Below are 12,360 nucleotides of genomic sequence, written 5' to 3'. Positions count from 1 at the left end.
CTTAGAATAGTCACTCAGGCAAAGTGGCCTGTGGCTGTGTTGCCCTCCATCTCCAGGTTTGTGCAGGAAAGCCTGGGTCTCCTCCCCATCAAAGACTGCTCCACCCCCCAGCTCTGCCCATCCACCCCCACTGAGGCCCAGGGAGCTCAGCCACAGGTGCAGGAAGAGCTTGGTTAAACTGAGGCCAGCTGGGTGTAGTGGCTCACACCTCTAATTCCAGCATTTTGGGAGGCCAAGGTGGGTGGACCACATGAGCCCAGGAGTTCGAGACCAGGCTGGGCAACATGGGGAAACCCTGTCTCTACAAAATATACAAAAAATCAGTCGGACCTGATGACACGCACCTATAGTCCCAGCTACTAAGGAGGCTGAGGTGGGAGGATTGCCTGAGCCCAGGAGGTTGAGGTTACAGTGAACCATAATTGTGCTACTGCACTCCAGCCTGGGTGACAGACTGAGACCCTGTCTAAAAAAAAAAAAAAAAGTGCTAAGGCCAACCTCAGGGAAGCGTGACTGACTGGGGTTGCACAGCTCTGCCTTTGCTTCAACATTGCAGGTAATTTGGGCTCATTCCCCAGTCCTAGCATGGGAGATAAAGTCAGAGTGGCAGACTATGCGTTACCATTTCTCTGAATGGTCTGAAGGATCTCTTTATAGTCGGTTGATCATAAAGCCAGAAGGAGGTCCAGCTATGGTGGAAAAATCTAAGGGTCAGGTGGGTAATGAAGAGCTGGCTTAAGTGATGTCTGTGACTGTGTTTAACAGTAGAACAATCATACAGAAAAACCACTCACAGCCTTAAATGCAAATTAGGTGTTGGAAAACCTTAATAAAGACTGCTAGGCAGAAATGCTCGGTGTAATAATGAGCAAGCTTGCCAGTGTGTAACCAGAGCTCTGGGTGTGTTCGTTGTGACAATGAACGATAGCTTAATGGTTAACAGTATGTGTGGGCTCTGGAGCCAGGCTATCTGGGTTCAAATCCCAGTTCTGCCTTTATTTCTGTGTGACCTTGGGTAAGTTATTTCAGTTCTCTATGCTCCATTTTCCTCATTTGACAGGGGCTATAATAGTATTTCCTATAGGATGATTGAAAAAGAAGGTTGTTGAATCATATAAAACATTTGGAAAGATACCTGGCTCATGTTAGCTCTTATTCTTGTCATCATCGTGTTGCCTGCGCAGGGCTGGATGGCTGGGTGGCCGACGCTCTGTGCTTACTGTGCCTGTCGCATGGTGGCTTGGCTGAGGATGAGCTACTCCAGCTTTTGGACATGCTGGGCTACAGGAATCATTGCAAAGTGGCCACCTTGCACTGGGCTGCCTTCCGCAATGCCACCAAACAGTGGGTCCAGGAGAAGCCCAATGGCCTTCTGTATTTCTGGCACCAGTCCCTGAGAAGTGCAGTGGAGCACAAGCTTCTTGGTAAGTAAGGCTTGGGTCTGTGGAAATACCTGCTGGTTAAGGGGTTAAGGGAAAGCAGGAGCTACATACAAGGGAAGCCTTGTAGTTGGGATTTTTCCCATAGAAACAAATCCATAGACATGTATGAAAATGGTTATATGTTAGGGTTTGTACTTGATTATGAGTAACTGAGACCTGACTTCAATGGCTGGGGTTTGTTCTCTCCTATAATAGACTTCTGGGAACAGGCAGTCCTGAGCTGCTCTGTTGGCTCCACAGAGTCACCTAGGGCCCAGCTCCTTCTGTGTCCCTGATTCACTACACTGCGTGCATTCTCAAGGCCACCTCATTGGATGGCTGCTGGAGCTCCAGCCATCAGGAAGGAGGAAGGGAGGAAGAAGGCCTTGCTGCTCTTTTAAGGAGCTTTTCTGGAAATTTCATACCAACATTTCCCCTTAAGTGTCTTTGACTCAGAACTTCATTAGTTGGCTACAGCTAGATATGAGGGAAGCTGGGGGTGGAGGTTTCGACTTGGTGCATTGCTACCCCAAACCAAGGTGGTGTTCTGACACTAACAAAGAAGAGGTAAATAGATTCTGTCTCTGCGCCAATTCTTTTCTTTCTTTTTTTCTTTTTTTCTTTTTTGAGTCTCATTCTTGTTGCGCAAGCTGGAGTACAATGTTGTGATCTTGGCTCACTGCAACCTCTGCCTCCTGGGTTCAAACGGTTCTCCTGCCTCAGCCTCCCTAGTAGCTGGGATTACAGGCACCCACCACAATGCCTGGCTAACTTTTGTATTTTTTTGGTAGAGATGGGGTTTCACCATGTTGACCAGCCTGGTCTTGAACTCCTGACCTCAGGTGATCTGCCTGCCACAGCCTCTCAACTCTTCTCTAATTCTGAAATAGAATTTGTATCCCCTACTGAAAAGGACTGCAGGGCTGCACCCAGGAAACTTTGGCAGTCACAGACACCTGACTTAAGAGCAGAGCACTGTTTGTCAGTTACTTGCATAGAGCACTTCAGCTCTAAGGACTTGAAAAGTCTTTAAATCACAGTCACCGGGAAGATTCCAAGCTCATGCAAATTTCTTTTTAACTTTACTATGTTCTTTTTTACTTTCCTTTTTAACAAATCGTTTATACTGTTTCCCTCCTACATTGTAATCATTCCCACTATCTCAAGTTATGTGATGTGGAGGAGAGAGCAGGCCTAGGAATGAGGATGCTCTTAGATTTATGGGCACTCTTCTGTTCACTTGCTGTGTGATGGTTTGCAGTGTGCTCAATTTCTCCATTTCCCTGCGAGCAGTCATACCCTTGGTGGTGCAGGGACTAAAGTGTCATGGTGTGGTTGTTAAAATTCTGGGTGTGAATTGCACCCCATTTGCTGCAGTGTGTACCTACATATAAAGCACTGCTGACAGTATTCACTACTGTCAGAAAAAAAAAAAATTGTCATGCTGCAGAATCAGGCTGTGAATAGCATTAGGAATTGTAATAGCAGTAATTCACCTCCATGTGGCCTGGGCAGGAGAAATAAGCCCATCCTCCAATGATGGAAAATATCCAAAAGCCAGAACTGTAGTACTTGAATCCACTATGTTGGGTTCGTTGTTGTTGTTGTTGTTATTGTTGTTGTAAAGGGCTCTCTTTCTTGACTCTTGTCCAAATGTCATATCAATCATTTTGAGGTAAGCTGGTCTCTTTTAGTCACATGCATCTGCATCCATTTTGCCTGTGAAATTAATGGCCTGTCTAGCATTATAGTCAATTCGTAACCTAAATTACTCCTACCATAAATTGGCTAACCTAGAGAGACCCTTTGACCTCTAGGCTGTGATGGAGCAGTCTCTTTTCTGTTACTAAAACTGAGGATCGTTTGGTCTTACACACTTTGTATGTTGCACACGTGTGTGCATACACATATGCATGCATATTAGTGTGGCTGCAAAGGAATAGGGCAAAGGAGAGCTGCAAAGCTGAGAAATGCTCCTCTATTGCCTATAGGCCATTATGTCTTGTTAATACTGATCATGATAGCCACATTTGGTTTTCGTTACAGAATTTATTTGTAAGGATCAAGCAGTGGTTATTGGTCAAACCAATCCACATTGCCAGCTTTGAAGTGTTCAGATGCAATTTTTTTTTTTTTTTTTTGAGACAGAGTTTCACTCTTGTTTCCCAGGCTGGAGTGCAATGGCGCCATCTCAGCTCACTGCAACCTCTGCCTCCTGGGTTCAAGTGATTCTCCTGCCTCAGCCTCCTGAGTAGCTGGGATTACAGGCATGTGCCACCACTCCCGGCTAATTTTGTATTTTCAGTAGAGACGGGGTTTCTCCATGTTGGTCAGGCTGGTCTCGATCTCCTGACCTCAGGTAGTCTACCCGCCTTGGCCTCCCAAAGTGTTAGGATTACAGGCATGAGCCAACTCGCCCGGCTGCAAATTTTTAAATAAATACGATAAAAAATCAACTGGTGTTCTTGAATTATGTGAGCCTAAAGATCTCAGGCACCCTCAAGCAAGTCTGAATTCCCTGAGACCCGTTCTAGTTTTACTGAATAGATGTTTACTGAATGAATGTGCAGGTATACCTGGCTGCTGGTTTTTTGGATCTGCTGTTTCTAGCGGCTTTCATCTCTATTGTTTTGAGACTCAGTACTAAACCTCAGCCTCCAGTACCTGCCTGGAATCAGGAGCTGGAGGGCTGAGCACAGGAGAGAAGGTATGAGCCACCTGTACACAGCACCGTGGTCTCTGGAACATGAGTAGCCTCATCGCTCCCTGTCCCTGTCCTCATCTCATGCTCAGGTCTGCATGCTGTTTGGCAAACAGAACCCACCTTCCCTCCTGGAAATCACCATGGAATCTTACTAGAAATGATTTCTTGTGGAGAGCAGTGGCTTTGGAGTTGGACAGAACTGGCGTGACCTGACGCGAGGTGCTTACTTACCTCTGTAAGACTCAGTTTTTCACCTGCAATATAGGGATAACAGTATTTGCCTTGAGGGTATTAAAATGCTAATTCATGTAAGGTACAGGATCTGGCACTACAATAAGCACTAGTGGTGGCCATTTGAGCCAAATGCCAATATTTCTAGCCCCCCTCCCCCTCCCACCATGGAAAACACTTCCTGGCCCCCCTTGTTGGGTGGGGCCTTGTGACTAAGTGGCCACTGGCAACATTCAAGACGGCGACTGCTCTGTCAGTTCCACAGGGAGGAGACCTGGATTGGGGTTCCCAGTCTCCAACCTGTGATAGATCTTTGCTCTTTTAAGCTACTGAGATTGGGGGTTGTCTATCAGTACAGCATAATCTAGCCCACCAATCTAGCACTACATAAACAGTGGCCATTTAGCCTATCATTGAGTGCTGCACTGTGTATGGAAAGATGATGCTGGGCTCAAACCATTCCTCACATCATATGTGTAGTTGGAGGAGCAATGCCGTTAAACCAGAAGGTTGGATTGCTACTTCTGCAGTTACTGGTCATGTGCCGACCAGGGGTAAGTCACCTGTCTCTCTGATTTTGCCATATGGGAATGCCTATCTATATCCTCCTCATGAGGTTATTTTAAATTAAATGCTGCGTTTTCTATGAAAATGTTTTCCATACTTTACGTATTGTGTTTAACTCTCCAGATCTTGAACCCAGGTACTATTTATGCCAGTTCTTTTTCTCCCTCATTCCCACCCCACTTGCCTGATTTATAACCACACACATAGTTTTGCCACACACAGTGGAGGAGAGGAGTTTTTTTTTCTTGCAGGGGCCTGTTAGGCACTGCACTTGCCGTCTGGGCACATCTGCACACTTTAGACCAGATAGCACGGGGTCTCTCCATATGGGTGGGTGACCTGGAAATCATGTAATGGAAATGAAGAATGGTTGTTTAAACAGTGAGTTCCCCTTTGGTTAGAGTTCTTACGAAGAACTGGGCTTGGTGTGCCACCTAGCTGTGTGTTCCATTATCTTGCAAGAAAAAGTGACAAGCAGAAAATTTAAAAATACTTCTATTTTAGTTTTCAAGGTTAGAGATCACCAGGATTTAGTGAAACAAATGCTTTTGTTTTTGAGAAGCTTATGTCTGGGCAGTATGATCTACTGGAACCATTTCTCTTTGGAAATGAAGATATAGTAATCCTGGCTCCAATATCAAATTTGCCATTTGTTTGCCAGCTACCCCTTGGCTCATATGAGATCCAGGCAATGGCTTAACTTCTCCAAAATGCACACTCTCAAATGTTCAAAAGTGCTTATTTAAGCAGTAACCATAGTGTATATTTAAAGTAGAAAAGTAGGTTGAAAATGTTTCCTTGGGGGAGGGGAAAGACTTAACATGGGAAATCAACATGCCCACAAACTTCTCTAATTCTAGGTCAGCAAGCGTAACTAGAACAAATTCTTTGGTAAATTCAGACTGATGTATGAGATACAATTTTTTTCCAGCTACCTTGACTTTTATTTCTCTAATTACAGCCACAGAGTTGTCATATTTTTGCTGTAGTATTTTCATGTACTAAAAAGTCAGAGGCGTTAAACTGTAATTGATGTTTAAATAGGTGTAATCGCTCCTGTCAGAGAAAGCAGTCCATGTTCATTTCAGAGCCCAATGAATCACAAGAAAACATATTTTCACCAAGTGTTGATCAGATACTTCCAGCGGCAAACCTCTTTCTGGAGAGTGTATCAAGAATTGCCATGGCATATGAAAATGAGTGGATGCTTGCGGGGGTTGTGCGGCTTTCTCTCAAGCCCTAGGTAAGTCTTGCCATTTTTATATCATTGTATTTAGGCAGATTTAGCTTTCTCTTTTACCGGTGCTATGTTTAGATACCCATGGTTCCCTTGAACAAGTTGTATCATTCATTTATCCATTCAACCACCCATTCATTCATTCAGATGGAACTATCCTCTGGCAGCAACTTCTGTGGTTGCTGGGTCTCCAGGGTTACTCCCCTTGGTCTATCAGGCTCTGCAGTGTTCATTTCTCCTCTTCACTCTATATGGAGTCCTCTCAAAGTTAAGTGGCATTCCAGAGAGAGGGGGGCTAGGATGAGAGCTGGAAAAGGGTAAAAGATTGGGCAAGCTTTGCTAGACCCTGCTATCTGCTTCCCTTCCATTCCCTTCTTTTCCCTACACTACTTTCCTTCCTTCTTCCTCCCTCCCTCCCTCCCACCCACCTACCTTCCCTTCCTTGTCTCTTTCTTCTTTTCCTATTACTCATTAATTCAGCAAACATCTATTTATGACCGATTCTGTCTCCCACAACCTGCTAGGCCCTGAGGGTGCAGAAGTGAACAGATACAGCTCTAAGCCTGTAGGTGCTTTCCATCTAGTGGGGGAAGATGTGGAGCCAGAGAATTACTATACATGGTGGTAATGCCTCACTAGAGCAATGACGCAACGAACTGTTGCAAGCACAGAAGAGGGAGGGCCTGGTGCTCTGCCTGGTAGACCCAGGGAGCCTTCTCAGAGGAGGGGGTTTCCTGGGTGGATCAGGAGAATTGGCTTTGACTGCTGAAGAGTGAAAGGCTCATATTTATCTGGTGACCTCCAAAAGATATGTTAGGTAAGATGTTTATGAACAGGCCACTGAAATATGGTAAATAGAAGAGCTTCCTTTAAGGCCTGAAATACTAAAATTATATCTATTAATATATTGTGTCACAAGTATCACAGACTTTATGTCAAAAATCCAAAGCCCGGGCTTCTGGACAAGGCTGCACCTCATTCACTTCTGGAATGTATTATTGGAGGCCGGCTATGACATCTCTGAGGCCTACTTACTCTCAGCGGCCAAGATTAAAGCAGATCAGTGCCATACAATGAGGAAGAGCTGTATACTCTCAGGTATGTGAGTCTCAATCTTTCAGTAGTGCATTTTGCTGGGATATAGAGTGGCCAAAGTTATGATTCTCCTGTTTCCTCACATAATTCTGATCAATCCAACAGACCTCCCTGATTATTCCTTTCTACAACGGAAGCCAACAAGTTTGGAAGACAAGAAATCAGGAAAAAGTGTTATTTTTGAAATGGCTTCTCTTTATCTGCTTGCAGTGACTTTTTTCTTTTTCTTTTTCTTTTTTCTTTTTTTTTGAGATGGAATCTCACTCTGACGTCAGGCTGGAGTACAATGGTGAGATCTCAGCTCACTGCAACCTCTGCCTCCCAGGTACAAGTGATTCTCCTGCCTCAGCCTCCCAAGTAGCTGGGACTACAGGCACATGCCACCACGCCCGCCTAATTTTTGTATTTTTAGTAGAGATGGGGTTTCACCATGTTGGCCAGGATGGTCTTGATCTCTTGACCTCATGATCCACCTGCCTCAGCCTCCCAAAGTGCTGGGATTACAGACGTGAGCCACTGCACCAGGCCACAATGACTTTTTTAGGGGTTTGTCCTTAACATTCTTTCTGTCTCTCCACTTTTTCGTGGCTTCAACCACAGCCTTGGCACCTTCTGTCTTTCCAGCTTGAACCTCTTGTTGGAGTACCAGGTACATCCCCTCTTTTATGAGAGCTAGTAAGAGTATTATTGCTTGATTAACAACTTTCCTGAGTGAGCAGTTAACACTTCAAATTAAATAGGTGAAAACCTACATTATTTCAGGATTTTCTCTCCCAAATTGTTTTTTCCACGATCCCTCTGCCTGCTGATGGTAGCAGCAACTTTTTCCATCACTCAGTATTGAAAACAGTACTTCAAGGTGTCCTCAATCAAAATGAGGACAGCTATTCTTTGACCTTCCGCTTTACTGGCTTGGGTTTGGACAGCACTTTGGTTAATATTTCTTCCCTTTGTTCTCCATAAGCAAGCCCCTTTGCCTGCCCTCTCTCCTCTCACTGTCTTTCATCCTGCATTTCCTGGCTTATTAAACAGAATACTAGCCCTCATTCATTCTTTCAACGAGTATTAACTCAGCACCTTCCCTGGACCATGAACTCATGGAGTCACTGACACAGCAATGAACAAGGCAATGAAATCCTTCCGGCTTTACAGTTCAGTGATCAGAACAGATTTTGAGCATTTGTTATATACCTGGCTTTGAGTTAAGTACTTTATATATGTCATTTTGTTTAATTCTCACAAAATTGCTATAATACTAGTAATATCTTGATTGAAATTAAGGAAACTGAGTCTCAGACAGGTAAGTTGCTTGAGGTCTCCCAGATAGTTAGGAATAGATTTGGGCTTTACCACATTTGTACCCCTTTTGATCCTTAAACATCTAGACTTTGCCTTGATCCTTATTGTCGTGTATGATTTAATTTCGGAATTTGTCTGACCCAGCAATCATCCACGTGGAAGAACCCAGGCAATCCTCATGAGGATACACGCGTGTGGAATGCAGCCAGGATCTGTCTGGACATGGATCTATCTGGAAGTGTGTCAGTGCTTAGGGATGCGGGGCAGGGGAGTGGAAGGAAGGGGGCGGGAGGGGATGGTTCTGTTTGTCACAGAAAGCTGAACAGTAACCAGAGGAAGACTAAACCTCCAACAGGGGTAAAGGTCCTTCCAGATAATGCCACAATTGCTTATCATAGCATGGTTGTTATGGTGATGGAAGGGGCTAGGGGCTGAGAGTTGAAACTGGGAGGCAATCACCTAATATTTCAGTGTGTAAAGATTTCCTGGATGTAAATGAGCCGAGTTAGAATTAGGTGGGGAACATCGTATAGCTCTCCTGGTGATTCTGTAAACGTGGTGTAACCTGTATCAATATCTAAGATCCTGCTGGTTCGTGTCTGTGTTACTCTGGACCCCCAGGGGCCTCTCAGCAGGGAGTCCTGACCTCCATAATTGCCTCTGACATACATCAGATTCAATCATGGCCAAGTCCTGTAGAATTTACTTCCATGAAGCCTCTGGCATCCATTCGCTCATCTCTGCCAGGGCCTCCTTTTGTCTGACTGAACCGGTTTTATAAAGCAAGGCTGTGATCCAGCCTCTCTACTTATTGTAGCTGTTCACTGTCTTATCTTACCTCCCACCCTGGCTGGGAGAGTCAGCCCATGACCATTTGGGGGAGTTCTCCCCAAAGTCCTTCCAGGACTGTATGGGCTTACTTTTCTCTCTTTGTGAGTTGCTGAAAGTAGAAGTCACAAGGTTAAGTACTTATCACCAAAGCAATAGAGAAATTGGTTAGATTCATCAGAACAAGATTTAATTACATCAGGAATCTCATATCATAGCCATAGGAGGTATTACAGTGGTCTGGTCAGCTGTCTGGGCCTCCCCAGACATGTTTTCTTATCATGATTATGTAGCCACACACAGCCCTGAATCAATTCGCCCTCCTGGGGTGCTGCTGGAGGTAAGACCCTTAACTGGACTATTTTTTTTTTTCAAAGAATTCTGGGAGAAATCCTGTTTTATAGTGTGCCATCCTGGGAGGTGCCTGCCAGTTCAACCCTGCCCTCCTTTTATAATAAAGAGGTCTGGGCAAATGCTGACATTCCTCTCTCCTAGTTCTTCCCTCTGGACCGTGAAGTTTGGCTCCCTCTGGTGGTTTGAGGATAACAAACATAACAGATGTGATGGGAAACGATGTGCAGTTTGGAGTCTTGAACTTGTATCTCCTTGGGTGCTTCTTGCCCAGTCTACTTGGCGCCTAGGTTTGTCCTTCCTTGCGGCACTCATCTAGGGAAGTTGCATCTCTGATTGATGACCGGTAGAGAGGGCTTTGAGCCTAGAAGACAGCTTCTAGGCTTGGGTTAGTTTTTGTAGATTTCTTGTGGCATGATACTCTTGTTTTTGGCAGGAGCCCTGGGCCACATCAAGGTGAAGAAAATCCAATTCTAGCTGAAGTTGCATTTCTGGACTGTGTCAAAGACTAGGAGAGACAGACTGGGAGCAGATATGGCATGTGCAAGCAAGTGATGGAGGTGCTCAGAGACATGATGCCTATGTATCCAATTGCCTATATAAGTCTGCACTTGGATATGGTCTCCAAAACATCTGAGACCTAACATGTCTAAAACTGAACTCATGAACATCCTTCCAAAATCAGGTTCTTTCCCAGGAACTGTCTCTGAAATTCCCACCCTGGAGTCATCCTAGACACCTTCCTCTCCTTTACCTCCTCCCCAAATCTATTTCATCAATGAGCCCTGACATTTTTTACTTCCTGTTTTTCAAACTTATTCACTTCTCCATCTCTGCCACCACTGTCCTTCTCTAAGCTATCACCAGGGCAGCCATATACCGTTGTGAAGATTACTAATATGCATTTAAGGTTCCTCTGTGTCTTTTCATGGTTTAGACTTCATTTATTTTTATTGTTGAATAATATTCCATTATATGGATTTACCATGGTTTGTTTATTCTTCACTTGTTGAAGGATATTTTGAATAATTTCAGTTATTGGTGATTGTGAATAAACCTTCTATTAACATTTACATGCAAGTTTTTGTGTGTCCACAAGTTTTCAAATCAATTGGGTAAATATCTGGGAGTACAATTGTTGGATCGTATAGTAAGAATATACTTGTTTTGTAAGAAACTGTCAAATTGTCTTTCACAATGGCTGCAAAATTTTATATTTTCGCCAGCAATGAATGAGAGTTCCTGTTGCTCTGCATCCTCATCAGCATTTGGTTTTGTCAGTTTTTTGAATTTGGGCCATTCTAATAGGTGTATAGTGGTATCTCATTACTGGTTTAATATGCAATTGCCTAGTAACAAATGATGTTGAGCATCTTTACGTATACTTACTTGCTACCTGTACATCTCCTTTGGTGAATTGTCTGTTCAAATCTGTTTACCATTTTAAAATAAACTTTATTTTAAGTTCAGAGGTACATGCGCAGGTTTGTTATATACGTAAATTGCATGTCATGGGGGTTTGGTGTACAGATTATTTCACACCCCAGATAATAAGCATAGTACTTAATAGGTAGTTTTTTGATCTTCACCCTCCTCCCACACTCCAGCCTCAAGTAGGCCCCAATATCTGTTGTTCGTTGCATGTGCATTCATTGTGTGCATATGTACTCAATGTTTAGCTCCCACTTATAAGTGAGAACATGCAGTATTTGGTTTTCTGTTGCTGCGTTAGTTTGCTTAGCATGATGAACTCCAGTTCCATCCATGTTCCTGCAAAGGACATGATCTTGTTCTTTTTTTATGGCTGCATTGTATTCCAAAGTGTATATATACCATATTTTCTTTTTCTTTTTGAGACAGCGTCTTGCTCTGTCACCCAGGCTGGAGTGCAGTGGCGTGATCTTGGCTCACTGGAACCTCCCCCTCCTGAGTTCAAGTGATTCTCTTACCTCAGCCTCCTGAGTAGCTGGGACTATAGGTATGCACCACCACACTCAGCTATTTTTTGTATTTTTAGTAGAGATGGGATTTTGCCATGTTGGCCAGGGTGGTCTCGAATTCCTGACCTCAAGTGACCCACCTGCCTTAGCCTCACAGAGTGCTGCGATTACAGAGATGAGTCACTGTGTCCAGACCTATATTTTCTTTATCTAGCCTACCACTGATGGGCATTTAGGTTGATTTCATGTCTTTGCTATTATGAATAGTGCTGCAGTGAACATACGTGTGCATGTGTCTTTATGTAGAATGATTTATATTCCTTTGGGATATACTCAGTAATGGGATTGCTGGGCCAAATGGTAATTCTAAGTTCTTTGAGAAATTGCCAAACTGCTTTCCACGATGGCTGAACTAATATGCACTCCCACCAGCAATGTATGAGCCTTCCCTTTTCTCTGCAACCTTGCCACCATCTGTTATTTTTTGACTTTTGTAGCCATTCTGACTGGTGTAAGATGATATCTCATTGTGGTTTTGATTTGCATTTCTCTAGTGATTAATGATGATGAGCATTCTTTCATATGTTTGTTAGCTGCATGTATGTCTTCTTTTGAAAAGTGTCTGTGCAGGTCCTTTGCTCACTTTTTTTTTTGTTATTATACTTTATGTTCTAGGGCACATGTGCA

The 12,360-nt window shown here is 43.9% G+C and overlaps 2 protein-coding genes across 3 annotated transcripts in view; one reads left to right on the top strand and one right to left on the bottom strand.

Annotated features, from left to right (window-relative positions):
- The window catches only part of HSP90B1 (heat shock protein 90 beta family member 1), a 188,839-nt gene that overhangs the window by 55,558 nt on the left and 120,921 nt on the right, over positions 1-12,360 (bottom strand). The window lies entirely within an intron of this gene.
- The window catches only part of LOC126930894 (putative tetratricopeptide repeat protein 41), a 73,427-nt gene that overhangs the window by 25,505 nt on the left and 35,562 nt on the right, over positions 1-12,360 (top strand). For both annotated transcript variants that reach the window (XM_050748451.1, XM_050748453.1), the window contains exons 6-8: positions 1,185-1,424; positions 5,968-6,166; positions 7,080-7,258. In XM_050748451.1, the coding sequence (XP_050604408.1) occupies positions 1,185-1,424; positions 5,968-6,166; positions 7,080-7,258 (618 nt within the window). The remainder of the gene's footprint in view (positions 1-1,184; positions 1,425-5,967; positions 6,167-7,079; positions 7,259-12,360) is intronic.

The sequence above is a fragment of the Macaca thibetana genome, chromosome 11 (genome assembly GCF_024542745.1).
Source record: "Macaca thibetana thibetana isolate TM-01 chromosome 11, ASM2454274v1, whole genome shotgun sequence".
Taxonomy (NCBI): Eukaryota; Metazoa; Chordata; class Mammalia; order Primates; family Cercopithecidae; genus Macaca; species Macaca thibetana.
Note: the sequence above shows the minus strand (reverse complement) of the source record. Positions and strands in the feature narration are given on the sequence as shown.